The sequence below is a fragment of the Trachinotus anak genome, unplaced genomic scaffold (genome assembly GCF_046630095.1).
Source record: "Trachinotus anak isolate AG129_WGS33_773 ecotype Australia unplaced genomic scaffold, CSIRO_AGI_Tana_v1 ptg000023l, whole genome shotgun sequence".
NCBI classification, from domain to species: Eukaryota; Metazoa; Chordata; class Actinopteri; order Carangiformes; family Carangidae; genus Trachinotus; species Trachinotus anak.
Window position 1 is genome coordinate 4,754,409 of NW_027273874.1, and position 25,363 is coordinate 4,779,771.

General features: G+C 41.4%; 4 protein-coding genes across 4 annotated transcripts; all 4 read left to right on the top strand.

Moving 5' to 3' along the window:
* Nucleotides 1-1,354: 1,354 nt before the first annotated feature.
* Nucleotides 1,355-8,168, top strand: LOC139606772 (protein mono-ADP-ribosyltransferase PARP14-like). Its single transcript, XM_071459119.1, has 7 exons — nt 1,355-1,690; nt 2,411-2,520; nt 2,651-4,648; nt 5,115-5,351; nt 5,496-5,720; nt 6,000-6,042; nt 6,211-8,168. Exons 1-7 carry the CDS (start codon nt 1,516-1,518, stop codon nt 7,317-7,319), a joined length of 3,897 nt encoding a protein of 1,298 aa, XP_071315220.1. The 5' UTR covers nt 1,355-1,515; the 3' UTR covers nt 7,320-8,168.
* A 951-nt stretch (nt 8,169-9,119) lies between these two features.
* On the top strand, nt 9,120-13,446 carry LOC139606777 (E3 ubiquitin-protein ligase TRIM47-like). Its single transcript, XM_071459126.1, has 7 exons — nt 9,120-9,453; nt 10,650-11,024; nt 11,283-11,378; nt 11,769-12,002; nt 12,307-12,463; nt 12,561-12,620; nt 12,699-13,446. The coding sequence occupies exons 1-7, from the start codon at nt 9,211-9,213 to the stop codon at nt 13,229-13,231; spliced, it is 1,698 nt and encodes a 565-aa protein (XP_071315227.1). The 5' UTR covers nt 9,120-9,210; the 3' UTR covers nt 13,232-13,446.
* Nucleotides 13,447-13,600: 154 nt separating this feature from the next.
* LOC139606780 (leukotriene B4 receptor 1-like) lies at nt 13,601-22,740 on the top strand. Its single transcript, XM_071459130.1, has 5 exons — nt 13,601-14,592; nt 17,210-17,773; nt 19,618-19,818; nt 19,986-20,026; nt 20,556-22,740. Exons 2-5 carry the CDS (start codon nt 17,219-17,221, stop codon nt 20,857-20,859), a joined length of 1,101 nt encoding a protein of 366 aa, XP_071315231.1. The 5' UTR covers nt 13,601-14,592; nt 17,210-17,218; the 3' UTR covers nt 20,860-22,740.
* On the top strand, nt 22,421-25,275 carry ltb4r (leukotriene B4 receptor). The gene is made up of 4 exons (XM_071459129.1): nt 22,421-22,550; nt 23,251-23,798; nt 24,048-24,324; nt 24,541-25,275. Exons 2-4 carry the CDS (start codon nt 23,308-23,310, stop codon nt 24,907-24,909), a joined length of 1,137 nt encoding a protein of 378 aa, XP_071315230.1. The 5' UTR covers nt 22,421-22,550; nt 23,251-23,307; the 3' UTR covers nt 24,910-25,275.
* Nucleotides 25,276-25,363: the final 88 nt, after the last annotated feature.

Below are 25,363 nucleotides of genomic sequence, written 5' to 3' on the forward strand. Positions count from 1 at the left end.
TATTCCTAAAAAAAAGTAAATAAATACATAATTATGATAATGATAATAATAATCCTCTTCATTTAGGTTTAGGTGTGCAGTTTTTTACAAGGAAAGGCTCAACTGCAGTATTTAATAATACTTCTTAACAATTCTCCAAATTGTCCTCCATGTTCTGTGTCATGTACGTTAAAGAATGTTTAATTTACTGCAGAGCTGTATCTTTGTTATTATTATTAGCAGTAGTATTAGGCTCATAGCGTAGTATTCAACCTATAACCCATAGAAAAGCTTACCAGAGAGGCTAAGCAGCAAGAATATCATGTTATGAATATCCCATGCTTTTTCAATGAGCTCAGAGCTTTTTATAGCAGGTTTGGCAGAGCTGATCTCTGAATGTGATCCAGTATCCATCAGGCAAGGAACTGCTTTCATAAGACTGAAGCCTCATGGGCCTGATGAGAAGAGCTGTTCTACTTAGAGAAAGATTCAGTTTTGGTTCTTGGAAGCTTTCTCACAGAGTTCCACACACCCAAAATCATGGGCGCTACTTTGCTTAACAATTTTGGACCTACATCAATTCACTCTGGTCTCTGTAAGTTAATGGAGAAAGTCTTTTTGAATCTAGTTGCTTCAGTTTGTTTGTGAAAGCCACAGCCACGTAGCATGACTGCTGGTAATAAGCGTATGTGCAGCTACAGCTCTCTTTTTAGGTTTCAGTTCAACTTTATCACAGAGACTAGAACTTACAGTTAACATCTCTCCTATTGTGATGAGAGTTTTTCTTTCCAGCAGGTTCCAGACAGTCCACACTAATGGGTGTGTTTTTGTCTTATTTTCTACATGAATATGTCAGATATGATAAAAACTGGGTACAGAAATGGTTGAGACAAATGTGCAGGTGATATAGCCTTCACTGACCTTTTGTATTATCATTATGTGACTGCTCTTTAGTGTTGTTGTGTCAGCAGTGGGGGAAAAAAAACAGCTGATTCTGCTCAGTGCTCAAACAGCTGAAACATGAGATAGCCTTTAACAAATATTCTAACAGTTTCATGGTCAACTTTGAATACATTTTCAATAAATATATGCACCAGTCATGTCTGGATTTCTCTTATTGGACTTGTATAGCTGTTTATTCCAAGAGTTCCAACAGGGGGTTTATGGTCTAACTGACCCCAAACACAAATAACATGAAGGATATTGTGAAGTTCTTTGTCTCTAAATACCTTCTTATTACAGACAACGAATATTTATTTGCTCCTGGGGTTTTTTTGGGGTCATACTGTGAATTAATATTAGGACATCTCATCTCTGCTGTGGTTAATGAAATGGATTATGTAAGTATGCAAACGAGAGAGACATTTCGATGTTATCTTCCGCCTGCATGTGGCGCACTTCCTCCTGCGGGTCCACAGAGAGCAGTCGCCCCGCCGCCCCCCTCGCAGCCGAGCGACCCCGCACCGCAGCGGGCCGCGCTCCTCGGGACTGGACGCTACAGACGCTTGTCTTCCTTCATCTCTCTGCGATATCGCGATGGATGATATTCGCCATTATCCCGTTTTCTTTGAGTGCCGCGTCCTGCTCGCAGAGGAGAGGAAGGGGATAGAAAAGTACTTCAGGATACGGCGCAGATCGGGCGGAGGAGACTGCGGACCACTGAGGAGCGTGAGGGACCAAGTGTGCAGCATCGCCTTCAGATACCAGAAAGGTGCGTGTTATCTACACCGTAAATCAGTCATCAACTCTTAAATCGATCGCGGGCTGTCTTGTAATGTTCAGCCCTGTGTTTGTGTACATGGATTTTGACTTTCGATGGAAGATTTAGGACAAACACGGGCTAAAGAACAAAGATTTTGAACTGATTTTAAGTAATTACCTCCTATTATGTTAAATGTTCAGAGACGCCCTGACTCAGCAGGAATTTAGTGAGGCTGGATGGGAAACATCTGTAAGTTTCGTTTTCGTAAGAAAGCCAAACTTTCCAAACAGCGCTCCCAGAGTTGAGGCTCTCAAAGCGCAACGCAATATTAATCATAATAAATATGAGAATAAACAATCCATCCACTGTAAAAGACAAGCGAAACCCCAGTTTTCATTCACTGCACCAGCTGACTGAAGGTACAGCACCTGAGGAAGTAATGACAGCTGTAGTCCATAAACCGTGATTGTATGAGAAGCAACAAGTGACTGTAGTATTGTGCTGTGGTGTAACACTGTGAAGAGGTTGTTGTATTTTAACCAATACTTGAGGGAAATAATAAAATAAGAGGATACCTTTACATTAGATTTTATCCACTGCCCCACCATGTTATATACAAATAAATGTCTGAAAAAGAGGGATAGATGTCATCAAATGAAAAGCCTGTGGTTTGTCAAAAGAGGAACATTTCTCCTGCTTAAAGCTTACAGTATCACTTTTACTTCACAGATCAGCAAAAAGTCCTGCAGAAACGTGAGCATGTTGTGGAGCTTGCAGGTGGTCCTCTGGCGTTCACTGTCAGAGCCACCTTGGACCCTCACACCCCAGCTGCAGCGCAGGTAAGTCAACAATGTTTCTGTCAGTCAGTCAAGGTGGTCTTTTCAAAAGGTTCTTTACATTAAAAAAAAAAACCCAAAAAAACCCTTGCTCTCATTTGAATTCATCTTTGTTTTAACATCTATCCCACAGTCTATTCCTGCCTCAACGCCTCCATCTAGTGGTGAAGAATATGAACTACGACCTGATGTCTACCTCCTTCGTTACCTGAAGGAATGTCCCGAGGCTGGGGAGGAACTAGAGAAAGAACTTGCTTCTCTGGCCTGCTCTGCTCAGCTTTACCCAGAGGAGAGGAGGGTTTTAGTCAAGAATTTAGCTCAACCTGGTGCTGTAGAGAAAGGTAGAAACTGGAGAGCTGAGGTAGACAAACTCTTTGATGCCTACCTGTGCCACTATGAGGTGAACCCTCACAAAGTCAAAGCTTTGCTCCAGTCCTGCAGCTCTCGTCAGACCACAGATGATGTGAAGGTGTACAGTGAGGGTGGGCTGGCTGTTGTGGTTGGGAAACGTTCTCAGGTCAATGCTAGGTTGATAGATATAGAAGCCTCGATTCTTAAATGTCAAGGGTCCTATTTAAGTGAGATGAAAACCAGCATTCGTCGACTGGGTGAGGCCAAACTCCGCCTCCTGTGGGAAGAGATTCAGCATGGTTTGAGACAGAAGTTTCCAGGAGTTAAGGTCACACAGGGAGATGCAGGTCAGGTAGTTTTGGAAGGTTCTGTGGAGGATATTCTTGAGGCTGGAGATTGGGTTTCTGATAAGGAGAATCTGGTGTTAGAAAGAACACTTTCTAACATGAGCCCACATCTTCTGGCCTTCCTAAGGAAGGCTTATGGAGGTCCAGGGGTGCTAGGTGACTTTTTAGGTGTTAGTGATGAGGTGTTATTAGAGGTGCAAGATACAGAGCTACGTTTCTTCTCCCTCTCTGCTGATAAACTGGATGATGCAGAAAAGGCACTGCAGCTTGAGTTCAAGGAAGTAAAGATTGATGTTCCTAACTGCTCTGCTTTGTCATCTGAGCTTCAGAAAAAGCTTAAGTCCGAGACAAAGAAGATGAACAAAGGGAAATGTAGGGCTCAATTTGTGTTTGGTTCAGACTGCACAGTGAGCTTACAGGGCCACACCAAAGAGGTTGAAGAGCTGAGTGAAGCCGTCACACAGTTTATTTTTCAAAGCACAGTCCGTCTCCCCTTCCCAGAGTTAGCACAAGAGTTACCAGAATTTCTGCAGCAGCATGGTTTTGACTTTTCAGGGGTTACCTTCCATCCTATAACCACTTCCCTCGGGCCCATGGTGGTGCTAGAAGGACCGTCCAGCAAGGTGACAGAGGTCAGGAACAGGCTGGATCCATTTCTAGACTCCCATTTTAAGGATAGAATCACCACTGACCTTTTGCCATCTTTGAGTTTAAGTGAGAGAAGCATATTAGTTGCCAGCTACACCCTTTGTGATGAGCTCCAGGTGCTGGTGTGTCAGGGTGACATCACCAAACAGGATGCTGATGCCCTGGTTAATGCTGCCAATGAAGATCTGGACCACTGTGGAGGTGTTGCTGCTGCACTGAGTAAAGCAGGTGGTCCTGAAGTACAGAGGGAGAGCGATACCTTAGTACAGTATATTGGGAAAATTCCTACAGGTGATGTGGTAGTGACCACAGGGGGGAAGTTACACTGCAAGAAACTGCTGCATGCTGTTGGACCTGCAGCTGGAAGAGCAGGTGGCAGAGAAAAGTTCTTACTGGAAAAAACTGTCCAGTCTGCTCTAAATCTGTCTGAAATCATGGAGTTCAAGTCTATAGCCATGCCCTGTATCAGCTCAGGTGTGTTTGGTGTTCCTGTCACTGTGTGCTCTGAGGCAATTGTAACTGCTGTAAAAAAGTTTGGTAGTCAGGGAGGGCGAAGTCTTAGCAGAATCATCCTTATTGATAACAGAGAAGAGGTAGTGAGGGCCATGCAGGAAGCATGTGACAGGCTTCTTCTAGGGATAAGTAGTGGAAACACTACACAAAAAGATGATTTGGGGTTCCTGATGGAAGCTGCTGCCCAAAACACAGCAAAAAAAGCCAGTGCTGGAGCTCCTGGAGACAGCGTCCATATTGAAGTTGTTCAGGGAACCATTGAAACCCAGGAGGTGAGAAACTTTTCTGACATTTTATGAAAATTGGTCCAACCTATTTGGACTAGAGACAGCGATGTTTATTGAACAACAAAGCCCTGTTGAAGATAGAGACCAGAATGCCTTGTCTACCTAACAGGAGGCATTTCAACCTCATTTTTTGTCTTAACCATGGCCATAATACTGTAGGCCAGTATGGTTACCCACTGTTAGAGTTAAAGTTTACACCACGTCTACAACCAAGGCGTAGTGTGAGCAACAACTCAGCAGAGCAGCAGCAGGCTGACCAAATGTTCCTGTTAATAAGGCTGTCTGATTTAGGGAGACACGGATTTGAGATGTCTGTAAAAGGGGAAATATTTGTTACTTCCTTTGGATGTGTTTCTATAAATTAGAAAGAATAAGAAACTTAATTGATTTACATGAATTGGAAAAAAACTGTACTGTACAAGCCTCAGCACATTTCCTGCTCTTGTCCTAGGTGGATGTCCTGGTATCTCCTATGGTTGGCCATAATCTTTTCTCCACCCGTGTTGGAAACACTTTGTCCGAAAAGGTTGGATCCCAGCTGACTGCTAGATTTAGAAATGCAGCAGGAGAAGATACGCTGCCTGGTGATGCAGTTCTAGTTGAGGGCTTGCCTGGACTTCCATCTAATGCAGTGTTCTTCCTCAACCTCGCTCCCTGGGACAATGACCAAGACGGAACTGCAGTCGAGGTGAAACAATGGAGGAATGTTTTCATTTGTGTCTTAACTTCTTTCTTTATCTGAGAACACTTTGCCAGCAGCTGTTTCCCAGTTTTCTACACCATAAAACAGCATTCCCTACATTTAGACTTTTTGAATTCTGACCTTTTACAGGTTCTGAGACTGGGCATCAACACAATCCTCACTTCCTGTGAGAGTAGAGGGTTTGGGTCAGTTGCTTTCCCTGTACTCGGGGCTGGGATTGCCCTGCGTTTTCCAACCAGCATTGTAGCCAGTGTTCTACGGCAGGAGATTCATGCATTTAAGCAGAATCGAGTCAGTAGAACGCCTTTCCTGGTCCGAATCACCATCCACCCCAATGACACAGAGGCCAGCGAGGTAATAGAAATGTTTTTTTAAAATCATAAATACTGACTGAAACCCATGAGTGTCTAGTCTTCTGATTCAGACATTGTTAGTGCAAACAGCAGCATCTGCATATATTGTATAATATACAGAATAATATACAGATTGATTCCAGGCTTAAATGTAAATCTCTCAGCTGGTTATTTTTAAAGAAATTAACCAGAGCTCTAAACATTAGTTAACATATTTTTCTGCATCAGATGAGCATAAACTGGAATTGGTATTAAACACTAGAGGTCCTTGTCTCTGCAGGTCTTCAAAGAATTCACAAAAGATATTCAACAACCAGACCAAGGTGGGTATGACTGATTTTCAACTTCAGTCCTGTGGCACTCATTGTTTGTGTTTTTCTTTTTTGGTTACTAAGCTTAGCATTAATACTGAACAGAAAAAAAATACTTTTAAAAACAACGCAAATAAGCAAGAGGCAAATGTACTCAATAGAATCATTATTCTCCTGTAGCGTCAACTACAAAGAGGATTGTCCTGCTGGGAAAAACCGGATCTGGAAAAAGCAACCTAGCTAACACCATAATTGGAGAGGAGGAATCCTTCACCACTAACGATTCTCCCAACTCTGGAACAGTTAAATGCCAAGCAGAAACCAGATCTGTCAACGGAAGAAGCATCACTTTGATCGACACTCCCGGTTTTTTTGATGCAAACAGGTCTGAGGAGGACATTAAGCCCGAGATCATGAATTGCATCACAGAGTGCGCTCCTGGGCCTCATGCTTTTCTCATTGTGCTCAAAGTTGATAAATTCACAGAGCAGGAGCAGGATGTCATCAACAAAATACTTCAGTATTTCTCTGAGGATGCTCTGAAGTATGCCGTGATTGTCTTCACTCATGGTGACCAGCTCCCTAAAGGGAAGAAAATTCAAGAGTTTGTCAGTGAGAATAAGAATCTGAGTGATCTGGTGAAGAAGTGCGGCGGACGGTGCCACGTCTTTGATAATAAATACTGGAAGAACAAACAGCCGAATAACTACAGGAGCAACCTGTCCCAGGTAGAAGATCTTTTGAACACAATAGACAAGATGGTGATGGAAAACAATGGAGGCTACTACTCCAACAAGATGCTGCAGGAAGTGGAGGATGAAATAAACACAGAAGAGGAGAAAATAAAACAGTCACAGGGAAACCTGTCACAGGAAGAGGCCAGACAGCTGGCTAAAACTAACGTGTCTAATAGGATTTTGATCAAATTGGCGGGAACTGCAACAGGAACATTATTAGGAGCTTTCTTTGGTGTGGCAGCATTGGTTGGGTTATTTGTCACAGCTATGAAGAGCTCTAAAGAGCTTGTGAACCTTGTGAAAGGCATTCCACCAGTAGCAAGGGCAGGCGCAACAGCAGCAGTAGCAACAGGAGGAGAAGTAGTGTTAGCAGCTGGACTAGCAGTAGGAGCAGCCTGTGCTACAGCAGGAGGAGTAGTGGGTGGTCGGATTGGATTTGATGCTGCTGACAGAGCAAAAACACCAATGGAGGCAGCGGAGATGGCAGCTAATGATGTTGTGGACAAAGCAAAAGCCACTTGGAACCAGTTGAGCAAGGGAAGAATACATTAGTTTCACATATTACTTTGTAAACTTATGTTGTTATGCTACACTTACCTATTTACACATCTAGAAGACACTGAGCAATATTAGCATTCATTTGGAGCTTTGTTCCTGGCCACCTGGAAGATGTTCATTCACGCTCCTTTTAGCTCTGTTTTTGTTTCCAGCGGCTACAGAGGAAAATATTCTGCTCTTTAGCTGCTAAATACTGCACTACGTTCACCAGGTACTCGCTGACATTGTCATGTGCTTGGCTGGCAACTTCGACCAGGTTTATCAGAGGTTCATGCTGAAAACAGCTTAACAGCCAAAACACCTAAACAATGAACTGGAAGAGACTCAAAAGGCTCCAGAGAGCTGAAGGGAACTGGGTGGTCAGGTGATAATGTTTTGTGGGTTTGTTTCAGATCGCACACACACCGTTGATTCATTATTAGTCATAAAAAATGGTTGATGAAGCTTTAACTAAAGGGACAAATATTTGGGGTTGCGAACTACAACAGAATGAAAACTGAAAATGGTGGAGGGACATGTTCTCTCTTACAAGTCAAATCTCTGTTATTACTCTTTTGCAAATGACTTATACATTTTGTAATTATTATAATTAAGCTTAGTAATCTTTATAAATTATTAATGTATAAAATTATCTATATTTTGTGTGTAAGACCTTATGTATGATTTTAATGTGGTTAAAAGTTGAATTATATGACAGTGATCGTTATATAATATGTAGGCTACTCTAACTTCAAGGTGTTGGATTGTTGACTTTTTAACACTGAGCTATTCCTCCATATTAAGCCATGATTTATTTGTTATAAGTCGTATTTTCAACAATAAAAGCAATGATTATTTTCCTAACATGTTTTACTGAAGTCTGTATGTGTGGCTAGTTTATCTCTTTAATAGGGTTTATATTCTTAAACTGCACCTGCAAGCTCTGGTTACCAGGGGGCATGAAAAACACTGTTTAATCTGATGCCACTGAAACTTCTTGTAAAGAGGAGGTGCAAGCAGTGCTGGGGCAATGCTAACATTTATTTACACCTCATACATTGGAGGCAGTTGTGGGTGAGTTTGTGATGTAATACCTTCTCTGATTCCACAGGGGGGGTCAGAGATCAAGCTACAGTGTTGACATCTATAGACAGGACTCCTTCATGGACCTCTATTTTCTTTTAATACACACCTTTGTTCACTGTGTTGTATGCCTGAGAGCATTATCCACGGTTAGTTATTATATAAGTGCATAGTTAATTTTATTTTTAAACATATAAGCTCTTTTAATTTTGTGATGAACTGTATTCTCAGATTTATGGTGTGTGTATTTGTGAGCCTGGGAGCTGCGCTGAGGCTTTTGTACGGATAAATAAAGTAATAATCACTGACAGCAGCAAGAAGAACAGCAGCAGTTTGAATGTCATAGAATTGTACAGTTATAATGATAAAGTGTGAAAAAAACAAGGAAGTCATCAATACATAATTTCTAAACTACAGTATGACCTTTGTTTTATAGCCTCAAACCCAGACAACATGGAGCTACAGTCCTTATTTTACCTTTCTGATCCTTTGCATTCACGACAAAGTTGCTAGAAATATAAACACAAAAAAGCAGAGGGTTATATATTCAAATATTTCCCATAATGCAAATTGGTTAGAACCTTTCTGACTGGGGATGATTCATAAACTGATTTTGAGGTGTAAAACTTGTGTCTGACCCTTAAACTCATTTCCTCTGAGCAGGTGAAGTTAATCAAAGTGACTTGACACTGAACCTCCCACTGCTCTATTTAACCACACCTCCACACCTACTCTGGGAAGTCATTCCTTCCTTTCCAAGTATTTCAGACAAAAAGAAACTCAGGAATCCTCCTGTTTCCCGGTGGAGCTGCTCGCCAGTAAAATGGCTGACAAGCAACAACAAAGGCAGCATGGAGTCGAGTTAGAACAAGAGGAGTTCTCCTGTTCGGTGTGTCTGGACCTGCTGAAGGAACCGGTGACTATTAACTGTGGACACAGTTACTGCAGAGGCTGTATTGAAAGTTGCTGGGACCGGGAGAAGAAGAAGGGAGTGTACAGCTGCCCTCAGTGCAGGGTGGCCTTTGCTCCCAGGCCTCTTCTGAAGAGGAACAACATGCTGGCTGAGGTGATGGGGGGCGATGGTACAGACAGGAGAGCTGTAACATGTAGTTAACGTACTTTATATCTGCTAGATTGTTACATTAACACAAATCCATATTTCTTATGCAAACATACACATACTTAAACCACTCTACTGGTACTTTATGGTTTTCTGTTACCCCACATGTGTCCCCCCATATTCAATCAATTTCTTGGTTGACTTGAAATACAAAATGTTATTTATACTCATGGTTGTAAAAGCAGTGGACTGTTTGATTTGTTTGCTAGTTTGCAGGACATTTGAAATGGTAACAGTTACATTTTTTGTGTCAATCAAGTGAGGTTTTTTAAAACGATGCACTGTAGGTGATTTCACTTCTTTTGGCATAAATTAATAAAAAAAAAAACTTAATGTTTGTATTTTGACGCAGATTAAGGAGTGATAAATCATCTGGACCAATGTTAGGCTGATATTAGCCTTTGCCCATACAGTATATTGGTGTATTTGTTCACCAACTAAACTTAAATGTGTAGAAACACCAGATTTAAGTGAGGTCATTTAGAAACAGCGTCTTAAACACAAGTCTTAAAAAAAACAAATTTTAAGAGGTCAAACAAATTTAATTAATATTATGTTTATAGTGTTATTTAAGCCAGATATCTACTGTGGGAATTTTTATTTTTAGGATAAACCCCTTGAGATGAACCATCTCATTTTTGAGGGGGTCCTAACAGCCAACACAATTTAAACATGAAAACAAAACAAAATAACAATTAACAATTGGACACACATACAACAGTTAAGACATTTAACACACATGCATAAAAAAATAAGTACAACGGTGAACACAACCACTAGATGGCCATAGAGAGGCCTTGTACAACTGCCTGCCCAGCAAAACTAATATATTGTGCATACATAGAATTTACAGTGTTTTGTACACTGTATGCAGAAACAGAATAAAATAAATAGGAGGACACACTAAATTAAACATCTGCAATGATGTTATGGTTCTTGTGTTTTAATGGCAAGTTATTATTGTCAAAGGGAGCCTTAAACATAAAAGCTGGCAGTGTAGGTAGTGAGGACAGTTGAAATATGCACATTAATATTAAGAAGCCAGTGAATGTGTCGTCTTATAATGGGTGGAGGCTGTTTTAAGAGAGCTGTATATTAAGCAGTGATGTATACACTTTTCTTCCTCACTACTTCCCCCACAGGTTGTGGAGAAGCTGAGGATGACGGGCACCCAGCAGGCGTCTCCCTCTGCTGCTCTGGCCTGTGCCGGCCCAGCAGATGTTGCCTGTGATTTCTGCTGTGGGACCAAACCTAAGAAAGCCACCATGTCCTGCCTGACATGCTTGGCGTCTTACTGCCCTGATCACCTCAAGCCTCACTACAGTGTTGCTGTGCTGAAGATGCACCAGCTGGTCACGGCTAGAGTCTCGCTGCAGGAAAAGATGTGCACCAAGCACAACAAGCTGATGGAGGTCTACTGTCAGACAGACAAGCAGCTGGTTTGCTCTCTGTGCACCATAGAGGAGCATCAGGACCACAAAGTGGTTTCGCTTTCGGTACAGAAGGTTAAGACAGAGGTAAAAAACAAAATCTCTCAGACTAATGCCTGCTTGCTTTTTGAAACTCTGCTGAAGGTTTAAAAAAGCAAATTCACTTGAATCAATTACTGTATCTGTTCATGTTGTTCCAGAGACACCTCTGAGCTTGCCTTTTTATTATTTGTACTCCTCCGTTGAGCTTGTCCTCACACGTCAAATGGAAAATGTCTTAATAATTCTCATTTGGCATTAGCTCCTCCAGTCTCACTGGAAATAATCATGCTTTCCTCTTTGCAGAATCTTCTAATTTTGAGTCAAAAGAAAGTCAGAGAGAGGTCCCAGCAGAGAGAGAAGGAGCTGAAGGAGGTGATCCAAGCTGAGAAGAATCTGAAGGTATGAGGAAAACAGTATTTACTGGTGTATGACTGTGTATCTTTTAGAGGGGCTCACTGTTAAATGAGATGTGTTGTTTAAAAATATAAATAAACAGACTATGCTCACCAGCAAGATACTGTGTCTGTCTGTTCTTCTGTGATGAGCTGGTAGTGTATAGTGAGTTTCTAGGGCTTTTTTGCTGGAAATTATGACTCTAAAACGGTGAGAATGAATCCAAACAAGAAGAGCTTTACTATTCTTTATAATTGTAGCCTTTGTCAAAAGGTCCTGCTTGTGAATTAGTAAATAAACATTGGCATTTGATGGAAAATTATTGCGAGGTCAAAGGTCACCACCAGCTGCATCATGATGAGCAACTTGTGAATGCAAAGCTGCATGTGCCAACAGAGCTGTGCCCAGACGGCGCTGAGGGACTGCGACAGGATCTTCGCCGCGCTGGTCTCCTCCATGCAGCGACGACGCACTGAGGTGAAGCAGCTGATTGAAGCTCAGGAGAAAACTGCGGCGGTGCAGGCTGAGGCGATTCGGCTGATGCTGGAGAAGGAGATCACCAAGCTGAAGAGGAGAGACAGGGAACTGGAGCAGCTGGCACGTGCTGATGACCACATCCACCTTATACAGGTACCAGATGCTTTTTAGTGTTGTCTGATTTGTAACTTTGACTAAACGGTTTCCTGCAGCCAATTTTTTTTTTTTTTAAATGTGGTAAATAAATAAAACACCTGTATTTGAGTTAATGGCCACTGTGGAAAAGGGCCTACTGTGCCAGTATACATGTTTAAAATGAAATTTGAATGAATCTTAAAACTACATTAATCAATGAAATGTCCTCCCAATTCTCAGGCCAAACATAAGAATATCAAGTGATAATTACTCTGGCAATAATGTCTCTCTACATCCAAATCTCTGTCTGGTTTCTCCTCAGGGTTTCCAGTCTCTCACCACTTCCTGTGACCCTCCAGTCCTTCCACTTGCCACTGGTCCTCTGCGTTCCTTTAGTGACGTGACGGACTGTGTGTCTGAGCTGAGAGATGAGCTAGAGATTGCCCTGGGGGAAACATGGCCGAGGATATCTGCAACAGGTAACAGATGCATATATAAAAGATAAAATTTAATCATGGTTAACGTCATAAAATGGAAATGAATGGATGATAAATGGATGATGTTTCTTTCCGACAGTCTCTTATGTTGACTTCTCACTACCACCGGCACCCAACACCAGAGAAGAGTTTTTAAGCTGTAAGAGACCTGTGCAATGATCATTATTATCATTTGGCAGTGGGTTGATTGTTAATACTGACTTTGTTTTCCTGGCAGGTTGCTGTCCCCTCACACTGGATGTGACCTCAAACTACCCCTATCTCCACCTGATAGATAGCAAACGCAGGATGAAGCCTTCGCCCAGCCCGTACTCCGCTCAGCCAGACAGGTTCACTAAGTTTGCGCAGGTGCTGTGCAGAGAAGGTCTGTCAGAGCGGTGTTACTGGGAGGTGGAGTGGTACGCCCGCACTCTGTCTGCAGCAGTGGCATACAAAGACATCAACCGAACATCAGATGAGTCACAGTTTGGAAACAATGACAAGTCGTGGAGTTTAGAGTGCAAAGCTGATGGTTACTCCTTCCGGCACAATAGTGTAGAAACAGCAGTGTCAGGCCCTCCCTCCTATAAGATTGGAGTGTATTTGGATTATAAAGCAGGGACTTTGTGTTTTTATCATGTCTCTGATCCAATGGTTCTGCTCCACAGAGTCCAGATCACGTTCACCCAGCCTCTTTACCCTGGGCTCGGGCTGAACTATGAATGGTATGATGTTGGAGTCTTTGCACAGCTTGTCAAGTTGTGGGAGTAAAAGAGTCTGTGTTGATATAGATTTTTCTTCCTCTCCCATCCATAATAATGCCCTTCATGTCCCTCCCAGGGATTTGTAATACTGATATATTAGCATTAGAAAATTTACTATCAGTCTGTTTATGCAGATCAGATGTAATGAAGGAGGTGACTGAGTGTAAAACCTGTGATAAAGGCTGCCTCATCCTAAATGAAATAAATTCCTGCAATTCCATACTTTCTGGTTGCTTTTGTCGGTGGTTGAGCGTGACTTGTAAAAATGCTTATCCGGAGGGTTTTTCATCCCCAGCAAGAAAGAACAGAGCAACTTGCAAGTTAATGCAAGCGCTGAATCCCTAAAGTGATTTTGGAATATGTGGAAATTTTACTTGGAAACTGACATGCGCAACATCGGCACGATTTATCACATACCGTTGGCTCGAGTTATTGTATCATTTCGAGCTGCCTACAAGCAGTGATTGACAGGGCTGAGTGGTACGTAAGGGACAGTAAGGGATGCACCTCGGTGGCTGAAGATGGGATGGTGCAGTGTTTACACTGCAAAATAACTTAACTATTCCCATTAGAGGAATAGTTCACCCGAAACACAAACTCTGTAGCTAAATCTCTAAACTATAAATATTTACTTACCCCACTTATAACGATGCACTATGACTAAGACTATTTTTCATTGTTTGGGCTGTGACCTTTGCTTCTTTTCGTGGTTTGGGTCAGGCTCCAATCTTAACGGTGTAGCCTACAGTAATATTTAGAAGGAAAAATTCTTCAACAAATGATTTAGTATGGCAGGATTTGATTGGATTGCACAGATTCTTGACCTCCACTCCATCGAACACCTTTGAGATGAACTGGAGGTGGAACCAACTGAGAGCCAGGCCCACCGACCTCACTAATGCTCTTGTAGCTGAACGGGGGCTAATCACTGGCCCCAGGTAACAAAATCTTGTGGAATGCCATTGCAGAAGAGTGAGGGGATGTTACAGCTGCAGATTCATGCTCATGTTTTTTTCTTCTTCAAATGAAATGGAAAAATCATCTTGTACTTTGGCTGAACTAAGTGAACCTTAAAGTTGACTTTACACAGATGGAATTCTTCGCCCAGCCCGTGAGCATGTCGACAGACTGCAGGCCAGGCCAGGCCAGGTAGAGGGTGACACGCCTTCCCCTCTCACTGCACTACATGTTACAGCAAGCATCACAAATCAATGTACAGAGAGAGAGAGAGAGAGAGAGAGAGAGTGTGGGTGGAAAACGTGGGGGGAGGAAAGAGTAAAAAGAGGAGGAAGAAAATACAATAACTACAACATCCTCAGACTTCCAGCTGTCTTCTTTCTTCTAAGGGATTTACATTCACTGTCTTTGGTGAGTCTGTCTGTCATTCATGAGCATGTGTTGCCCTCTGTTAGTAACAACACTGTGGGTACAACTCCAACAGATCACTGCAGTCAATCATAGCTATTCTGCTACTGTTGAAGGAGGAAATAGGAGAAAATAACTTGTTTTCTTTTTGAGGATTTTCAGTAGTTCTTTTTCTGCAATCTGCTGCTGGATATTTTAGAGAATATATAAAGTGTTTTCATGGGCTTTGAGATATAATTTCATTTGACAGCTGTGATTTATTCAAATATGAGCAACAGGTCAGTTTGTGGAGCTAAATCTGTGTAGTTTTGCTCTTATTCTCTGTGATGTAAAATGTCTGTGTGCATGGGCAGAACAGGGGTGTTTTAGTAGGTATGTGTGTGAGTCACAGAATACACACAAACACACCTTTTGAGTGAGTCAGGTTTAATAGTGCGTGATGGGGTCACTTGTTTTACAGGTTCCGTTTGTGCAGATGATCATGAAAATAGGAAGAAAGAGAACAAACATGTTTTCTTAAAAAAACCCAGAAAAACAAAGCATTGCCAGCCACAGGAGGAACAGAAACAAAAATACAGTCAAAATGACAATGGCAACTTGCTATTTGTTGTAGCTGGTCCCTATAGTGACCCACTGTTGGGTTGTTGCACAATATGACACAGTTAAACCGGCTGCTGCTGCTGCTTTGATGCCACTGTCAATGTGGTTTGACTGGCTTTCTGTAAACATTGGCCATGTGGTTACATGTCTCTGTACCTTTCTTCTTCTGAAACCCTGAAAACACACTTTTTCTACAATAAGATTTTATGTGAAAACAGTGAGAGCGTGTACAATACACTTGATATAATGTATGGTCTCCACAACTATTGTGATTATACAGCTTTTCTATATTTGAAATATATTTTTTTTAAATTTCTATTTCTCTTTCTATGTCTCTCAACATGTTTAGATTAAAATGTGCCCATTTAAACAAATTGAATTATTTTGGCTCCACTATAATCTGTTATTCTGGATAAAAATTGGCTAATAAACTTAACTCAGTACTTAAAAAAACAGGAACAAGAAATGAGCTTCCTTGCATGTGCCACAACAGCTTGTACCATACTCTCTCTATATGCAAGGCTATAGCAGCAGTGCTAAAATCAAATGTCTTCACAACACAACAAATGTAAGTGCAATCACTATCTCTGCTGTTTTTGTACCTATCTACTATCACCTGATGTGCTTTTGCTGCATCCAATCCCACTACAGCCAATTACACACTGATTTATCCTGTAATGAGCCATAATTATAGCACAACTTGCTAACAGATATCAAACAGGTTGGGTCAACAGATGTGGGTGTGAATATTAGATTATATGCACAAGAGCACTGACACTGCATGGCAGTCTTCAGGGCGTGCTGTTATACCAATAGTCAAGATATGTTGAACAAGTGATGACATGTCACTTTTTGAAACATGTTCCAGTAACATGAAATAGCTGTTATGCATAACGTTGCCTCTCAGAGGCCTACAGGGTAAACACTTTATCTGTTAGATGAACAACATTTGACTTAATAACTGACCACTGAACTCATACCCAAGCCAAATTGTTCCTGTATTTCTTTAGGAAGTGGGTTACAAATACATAGTTACAGCTAATTCCCTGAAGTGGGCCTAGTGTATGTTTCTTGTCTATTATTATGTAGGCTATTTGTATTTTACTCGTACGTGTACAATAACATGAACTACATGTTATTCTACCTGCTCTCCACTCATGTCTGGTCTCGTTGTTCAGGAATTAAGAATCCCCGTTAAAACCTGTTACACTTGCACCACACTCCCACGCTTTCCTGAAGAAATACATGTATTTTCAAATACAGGCTTGTACCAGATAAAACATGGAGTAGGCCTCATAGCTGATGTGCTGTATTAGTGAGAAAATCTGAGTCACTTTGTAATACAGTAGGTTGGTTTCAGGAGAGATATTATATTGACTTTTAGGGAATCTGCCAAATAAACTGTCTTATACTGACAATGAATTTCAATTTGAGTTTTTCTTTGTTAGCATTTGTATCATGTATTAAAGGAGCTATTTTGAAGTTTTGCCATTGCTACATAGCCATTAACAGCTGTTCAGTCACCAGTCAAGAGGACTCGTCGCAGGTTCAGCATCAAAATTCATTCCTTTACTCGCCAAGAGCTGTCTCCAGAGGTGGAAAGCATCCTTCTTGTTTTGCCTCTATTTCTTTTGCTTCTTTTCTTCTACTCAAGTTAGCATGCGAACTACCTAGCACTGGTACAGCTGGACTATCTTGTCATTTTCTGATACTGAGTCACTGTACCATCCAGGCTGCCCTCAAGAAGTAGCGCTGCTCCAAGGGTGTATTATGACCTCTTGTATTTCAAACGCAATGATGGGCTGAAGCTCTAAGTAATTAAACAGCTGCTAATACTAATGTTGGCTCTGCAATAATTGCAAAACTTGCAAATATCTCCTTTAACAGTGATAAAACAGGAAATTTTCTTTTTCAATATGTTCTCTAATATTGTCATGTTTTCTGTATTTATGTCCCTTGAAAAGTAGAAATGAATCAAATCTTCGAAGAAAATCATTAACCAATATTTTCCCTTTGGCAGGTAAGAGAGATGGCTCAGCACAGCAGTTTCCTGAGCAACACTACATCCCCAGTTACAGATGACACAGTCGTGCACAACACAACTGCCACCACTATAGGCGCCCTCATTCTGTGCCTTGTCTTTCTCTTGGGCTTCCCAGGAAATTTCTTTGTCATCTGGAGCATCCTGGCGCGTGCTCGAAAGCAGTCCGTCACCACTCTCCTCATCGTCAACCTAGCTTTTGCTGATGGCTCTCTGATGGCTCTCACCCCGTTCTTCATTATTTACCTAGTTATGAAAAAGTGGGTATTTAAGACAGCGATGTGTAAGCTACTCTTCTACCTGTGTCTGGCCAACATGTACGCCTCCATCCATCTCATCATGATGATGAGCCTCTACAGGCTGGTGGCAGTCCTGTGGCCGCAGCGCATCAGTGTTATCACCAGCCGGAGGACTGTGCGGTGGGTGCTGGCGGTGGTGTGGGTGCTTGTGATGATCGCCTCTGTTCCTGCTATTATCTTCAGAGATGTGAGGTTTCGGGGAAATACCACAGTGTGTGAATCATTCCATGATAACGACAACCATGTGAGTGAACTAGAACCTCTTCATATGATCAATAACTGGAAAGTTCTCTTCACCAAGGCTGCACAATCCTCTAAATTTGTTATTTGAATATGAGTAATATAAGTAATATATAGAAGGTTTTCATTCTGCATCAGTATGTGGTTAAACACAATCATGTAGATGTTGAAAATCTGGGAATAGTCTTTGAACAAGGATGAATTGAGCAAAATTTCAACTGAGTCAGACCTATTACCACTTTACCATTTAGCTGTAGCTCCCATGACAGATGAAGTAATATTACATTCTGTGGACTCATATGTATGTCATCCTCAAAATATGGTTGTTCAAAATGTTCAAGACGTCTACTAAAATAGAAAATGCTTACAAGAATTTAGAAACCAACAATGGCAAAACAATCTACAAAAATCTGCAATCAGGTGGTGCATCAGTTATTCGGGTACAGAGTTGGGCAGTACAGTAATCTGATTTCTTTTAAAATAATGAGTAGTGTAAGGGATTAAAATGTGAAATTCAGTAATTATATTCAAGTTATCAATCCTAGTTACTGTGACATTTTGTCGGCCTGTTCAGCATTTCATCGGGAGTTAGGTAGTGGGATGATGTCAGTCAGTCTCTTCCTCTGTGATAGGATAGCTTGGTGGAGGGGCCTAGTCACCTAGTTTTGTCTAGAGTGGGGGGTGTATGAACTGTGCAGCTGAGGTCAGTCGTGGAGGCTACTGGATGGGCAATGACTTCCTTTAAATTGTAGGGCTTTTTGGTTTTTGAGCCTTAATGTCTCATTTTCTGTTTTCTCAAGAGTAAAATAAAGTATTACCTTTAGTGCTGAATAATTACCAATGTAATTACTTTTTCAGTGATTGAACATTGATGATAGTAATTGATCGAGTAACTTGCACAACAGGCCAGCCCAGGTAGAATTGCAGAGTCAAAGGCAACTGGACTTGCCTTAGTTTGCTTGAACATGTTTTCCGTTTCCTTTGAAAAGATTCTTCACTTTTCAACGGAAAAGTGTTGGGGCTGTAAGAGTGTGGACAAGGGGAAGAGGAGACGGAATGATGATGCATCAGATGAATTTCTGATCATGACTAGAGGCAAAGGATGGTTTCAGACGCTTTTAGATAATCTGATAACACTTTGTTTGAAGCACACTGAGGATCTAGCAGACGGGGAGTCCCCGACATTTAGGGAAGTGACAGGAGAAGATCAATAGTCATGCTCATGGCTGTATGCTAAATATGAAGCAAGGGCCAAGAGATGACTGTTTCCACACTGATTCCAGTCTTCATCTAAGCTAAGTCCTTTTTAGACATAGAATATGTAACATTGCTGGCTTAAATGGTAAAGTAATGGCTGTTTGTCATGATGGTATAGTTAGTTAGAGCATGGCTTTCTGTAACCATGACGAGCTAGCCATCAAAGGGACCCACTTAACGTGACAGCAACATATGAAACTCGATTCACTTATTGAATCACTTACTGTCAACTCTACTTAAGTTACCAACAGAGAAAAATATTCAGAAAAGAGATTGATTTGCTACATGTTTCTTTCTTTAAATCTTTTTAATAAACTCCTTAGACCAAATCAGGATTAAAAAACATTGTCTTTTAAAGCAGAGATTTAAACTCAGGATCACTAGAAGATTTCCATCTAATTGGCATTGCTGGGTTTCAGAAACTTATCTCTCACTGTCCTTTTTGGAGCATGTGATTTCACATAATACAGTGTCAGAATATTAAATATCCCTCTATTATATATTATATATATAATATATATATATTTTTATTATATATAATATTATATTAATATTATATCCCTCTATCCTCATCTTATGTCTTCTTCACAGGCAGTCTTCCAGTACATGCTAGAGCTCATCTTGGGATTTTTAATTCCCTATAGCGTCATTATAGTCAGCTACATCTGCATCTTGCGCCGGATCCGACAGACCAGGTTCCGCCGTCGAATTCGCAGCGAGAAGCTTATCCTGGCCATCGTGTTGACTTTCTGTCTCTTTTGGTTCCCCTACCACGTCATCAATATAGTGCAGGTGTGTCACACGTCCTGTTTTTACAAGTAACACTTTTTCCCAAGCATCATGGACATGAAGCACATAGAGTCTTTAACTGCATGCAGGTTTAATATTGTTTATAAAAGTGTAAAGAGAAACATACATTTTTCACGTTTACTAACTAAGCTAATTTGTATTTCCCTCAGGTTTCATGGGCTTTGTGTCCAAAAGGGCCAATAAGAGACATGTAAGTGATGACACAACAATTTGAATGCATCTGAAGTTCATTGCTAATATTAAAAGTCAAACACAGTCAGAGGCAATTAGCTTAGCTTAGCATCCTGGAAGCAGGTGGAAACTGCTAGCCTGACCTCCAAACATACGGCTATCATCGCCTCACTAATTAACACACTCTATGTCACGTTTTTTTTTTAAAATTGTACACAAATAGTGATATTAAACAAGCAGCTTTACTCGGAATTGCGTGCTATAGTTATCTCTTTGCAAGCGATAGCAGGGCATGGTCTTCCAGTCTTTATGCTAAGCTATGCTAGCGCCTCTTGGCTCAAATTTACAGACACAAGACTGATATCAATATTTCACCTAACTCCCACAAAGAAAGTGAATGACTGTATTTCCCATGATGTTTAATTGTTTCTTTAAATTTAATTTAAAATTACAGTGTGCACATTACATGTACAATGTGATAAAAGTAAAACAAGTTTCAGATTTGGCTGTAACTTCATCTCTCTAATTAAATGCTTTCCATCCTTCAGGCTGGGTAATATCTGGCACAGCAGCCGTGCTGTCACTTCCGCCATAGCCTTCATCAGCAGCTGTGTGAACCCAGTGCTCTACTTCTTCGCAGGAAAGTCTTACATCCGACGAGAAGGTTTGGCGTTCATGGCCCGCTTGTTTGAGGGGACGGGGCTGGACTCTGCCACCAGGAAGAGCCGACAGAACAGCCAGAACAGCCGCGACAAAGACAAAGATGCAGATGCGGTCATGCTAAAGGACAAAGAGCCAGACTCTGTCACCAATTCGAGCTCTAATGTCAAACCAGTGAAGAATGGCAAGTAGAGGACAACAAGAGGCAGCAGGTTTGATGCTGATGTTGTTGCACTGGGACGCTAAATGAAACCACTCAAGCCTTTAAATCTCTCCTCCGTCCAGTCACAACCAACTTTTAATTTTACCAAGATTCGCGGGTTCACCATGCACAGCTGGGTCCTTACAATCAAGAAAAGATTCAACTGCTGCATAATGTGAATCCTTCCTCCAGACGAGACTGTTACAAACTCTGCCCGGGATGTGACTTGGCGTACTGCTTCTGGCACGACCTGGTGGCCGGAGGCATCCTAAAGTCACATTGTTGTGTTTGAGGTGTTGCTTAAACCTCACGACATAATGAGACAGGAGCCTCACACTGCTCTTAACTGTTTCACAAAGGAGTATTGTGGAGTAATAACCAAAGACATTTCACCACTGCAAACTTTAAAACACTTTAAGAATGCTTTGCAAGATTTATCTGCCAAGAGGACGCCATTTGTAATTTTTTTTTATGGATTGTTTGAAAAAAAAATCCTGACAAGCACGGAAAAGTTGAAACAAACTGAAACAGAGAATACGGTTATATCTCTGTGATGTAAAATATTCAAATTCATGAGTGTGTGGTGCAAGATCCCACTGTTTTTTCTTACCTTTTAATGTCTTTAAAGCTGCATGGGCATGGGCACAGTGGAACAAGCAGTAAACACAACACTGACCGCTAACTTTATCTTTCTGCTGTTTGGTCCCGAGCGGGTAGCATGCCATGTGCCAACCGCTCTCTTGTGTGGCTGGAAACAACATTGTTGAGAGAGGTGAAAGTGAACCAAACTGTACAGTGTGCTGGGAAGCTCAGTCACACTGATGGAAACTCCAGACTTGGGTAATTATTCTCTAAAGGATCCCTTTCACATTACAAGCAATCATTTGGTCCATTTTTAACATAAAAATATTGATTACCCTTCAACTGGAATGTTTTCATATTTCACCGTGAGCATGTTAATGAAAATATACAGGAAATATACAAAATGAATTAAAACATCACAGCTATGTTTCGCAACTAAATACGTCCTGTACCTTTTAAGCAACTTGAGACATGTGGAAAGAGGATTATGGTGTAAATCTGCCAAAAAGTGTGATGCAAGAAAGAAGATAGTGGTATGAATAAAAGTCATGTATCAACAAGATCCTGTCTTTTTACCGGAATATTCACCCCCTCACTTATTCACCCTCATGACTGTGTCTTGTGCTGTCTGTTCCTGCTCTTCCTTCAAAATGATACCATCAGTTCAACAACATGTATGATCTCTGCTTTCTTTCAGCATTTCACATTGTAAAACAGCCGTAGCTGCAGTTTCACACTCATTATGTCTTTTTTTCTGGGTTACTGCAGAGCGAATGGTGCTCCACAAAAAGCGGCAAATGCCATGTCAACAAAGGGGGCGTGTATACCTGTATCACGTAGTTTTTTGTATGCAACACTGCAAATGAAATGTGAAGGAGGAAGGACGCCAGTGAGCTTAAGATGGTTTCCTGTGGTCACTGGATTTCCCCTCACATGATCCTTCTTGCTCAATATATTTTATGTTTTTCTGTCCACACTCAGTCTCCAAAGTAAAGAGGGGAGCTCAGGAGTAGATCAGATACGTGTAAAACAGATGGAAATTGGTAAACTTTCGGAGTGGATTTACTGTGTTGGATTTTAAAGAGATCTACAGTTGAAGGTCAGTTTGTGAGTTTTATATAATTATAAGTATTCAAATAGCAAAACTTTGGTTGTGTGACAAATGTTATTTAGATTTCTTTTTTTTTTCCTTTTTTTTATACAATTTTGTTAATGAGAATTTTTGTGAGAAGATGTGTTTAGAGACTAAAAAAATAAAAGTTTTAATTTGTAAAAAAGTAAAACAAAAACTTGATGGTGATCCTTTGTCTTTTCTGTTTCTTGGTTTTAGGTTTTTTTTACACTTATTAGAATTTATCATATGACCGTTACATTTGACTTTATTTGGACAACTACAAGTTAAAATTTCAAGCATTTATCTTCTTATGTGAGAGAAAAGAGCCAATAAACACAAATTGAGGCAATGCAAAAATAGGTATAGATTGTTTGTTGGATGTTGCTTCAATGCTTGCTGCATTTCAGTACAACTAAATGAGATTTGCCTGCTGCACCAGTCTTGCGCAATAACGTTTGCACATGCTGTCAAATTGTGAGACACTAATAAAGTGATACAGTATCTATTCCTAGCATCTTCCACAGAGTCAGCTCATAACTTTTGAACTTTTGTTGTGTAGAGATACAGCCTTCCAGATGATGAAAAAAATGTAGCCTATTGTGCAATATTTCACAGCATTGACCTGTAGTTACGTGTCACAAACCTGAATACAACATATCCTTCCTGTGTGTTTGTGCTTTGAAAGGTTGACTCAGTTTCCCAGTTGTCGAAGTCAAACTCAGAGTCTTCAGAGGTGTCCCTGATGGAGTCCAATATCACCACCTCGTTGCAGCCATCCTCTGCCTCTGCCTCCTACCCCATCAGTATCTCAGCCCAGGTCGGCATAGGTATCCTGGCCCTGGCGTTTGTGCTGGGCTTCCCAGGGAACCTGTTTGTGGTTTGGTCGGTGTTCTGCCAGGTGAAGAAGCGCTCAGTGACCTGTTTGTTGGTGCTGAACCTGGCTCTGGCGGATGCTTTCGTGCTGCTCAGCGCCCCTTTTTTCCTGCGGTACCTGGCTGGAGGCCGGGGCTGGGAGTTTGGCTCAGCAGCATGCAAGCTGGTTCATTACCTGTCCAGTGTTAACATGTATGTTTCCATCTACCTCATCTGCCTGATGAGCATGGACCGCTGGTTGGCTGTCTCGCGGCCTTTTCTGTCCCAGAGAATGAGGACCAAACGCTCCCTGTTTTTTCTCCTGCTGGGGGTCTGGGTGATAGCATTCATCTTTTCAGTGCCGATGGTTTTTTACCGCAGGTGAGACTTACATTGTCTTTGTACCTTTGTACCTCAAAGTTTCGTTTTCAACGGCTGCTACAAAGCAAGTGTTCAATAAATATGGAAATTTAGCAACAACAAAACTGGGGCATCCAGGTGGTGTCAGATTTAAGGCACTAAGCATGAACCACCATTATACAAACTATAACTGTAGAGAAAGTCTTTGGTATATATCTATCCTGACATTCACTTTCTGTTTGTGTATTTTCTCCTCCGCTCTACTAACAGCAATCTGAAGAAGACACTACCAAACAACATCACTTTGAACTTTTGTGTGCCGTACCACTGGCAGAGCATGGGTCACGAAGTCTTCCAGTACATTTTTGAGACCATCATGGGCTGCCTGGTGCCATTCTCCCTCATCAACACCTGTTACGCCTCCGTCATCTGCCGTCTGCAAAGCGCTATGTTCCACCGCAGAGGAAAAGGCAGCCGCCTGATCCTGATGATCATTTGTGCCTTTGCAATCTTCTGGCTGCCCTACCACATCGTCAACATCATACAGGTGATTTGATTGTACTTTTCGTTGAGAAAAAAATTGGCCCTACTGCACATGGGCAAGTAACTGATTACATTTGATTCCCAAAATCTGCAAATGTTCAGATGTGTGCATTATTTCTGCCCTCAAAATCCCATCCAAAGTAGCTTCAACACAGAATGAAAAATGAGTGTTTACCAGTTTCCTTCTTTCCTCTCACCTGCCTTCTCTTCTCTCCCACAGGTGGCCGGCATGTTGCAAAACAGCAAAGCAGTGCTTGCCGCTGCTCGTATAGCCCGCCCAAACGTCACGGCCTTCGCCTACTTCAGCAGCGCTGTCAACCCCATCCTCTACGTGTTCGCCGGCAGCTCCCACATCCGCCAGGCCGGCCTCAGCTTCATGGGCAAACTCTTTGAGGCCACCAACTCCGAGAGCAGAACCACGTCCACCTTCACTCGCAGCGGCCGCAGCAGCTCTCGGGACGAGAGCTCCGCCCTGCACACGCTGTCAGTCAAACTGAGTAAGCCTTTCAAAAGCAAGAGCAAGGAGAGGAGCAACAGTATGGCGGGAAAAGAGGCAGAGACTCTCAACAGTGTCCAGCAGCTAGAGTAGTGCTTAAGCAATTTTCCTTGGACTATCCTTGAGAATAAATTAATTAGATACAAACTGCGTTGACTCATGATTTTGTATGTTTGAACTTTTCTGTCTATAAGCTTTATTACATTAAGTATTCAACTGAAAAAAGTTGTTCATCAAGGAAGCAGCAGGAGAGGGGACAGCACTGGACTGGCTAACAATTGAAGCTAATATGTAGCGAAGTAATTCCTGAATTAATTGTTTGTATATTTCATATAACTTCCAGTCATGGCCATTTTTTTTTTTTTTTTGTCAGCCTCCAAAATAATGTTCGTCTTTGTATAGCAGTGACTTGTACATGTACATGATAATTTTAAATGTAACTTATCACATTTATTTTTATTTTTTTATTTTTTTTATTTTAAGTTTTATGCTACAGTTTCAACTTAGCTTTATTTAAATCATTTTGTAATCTCTGTGTAGCTGGTCT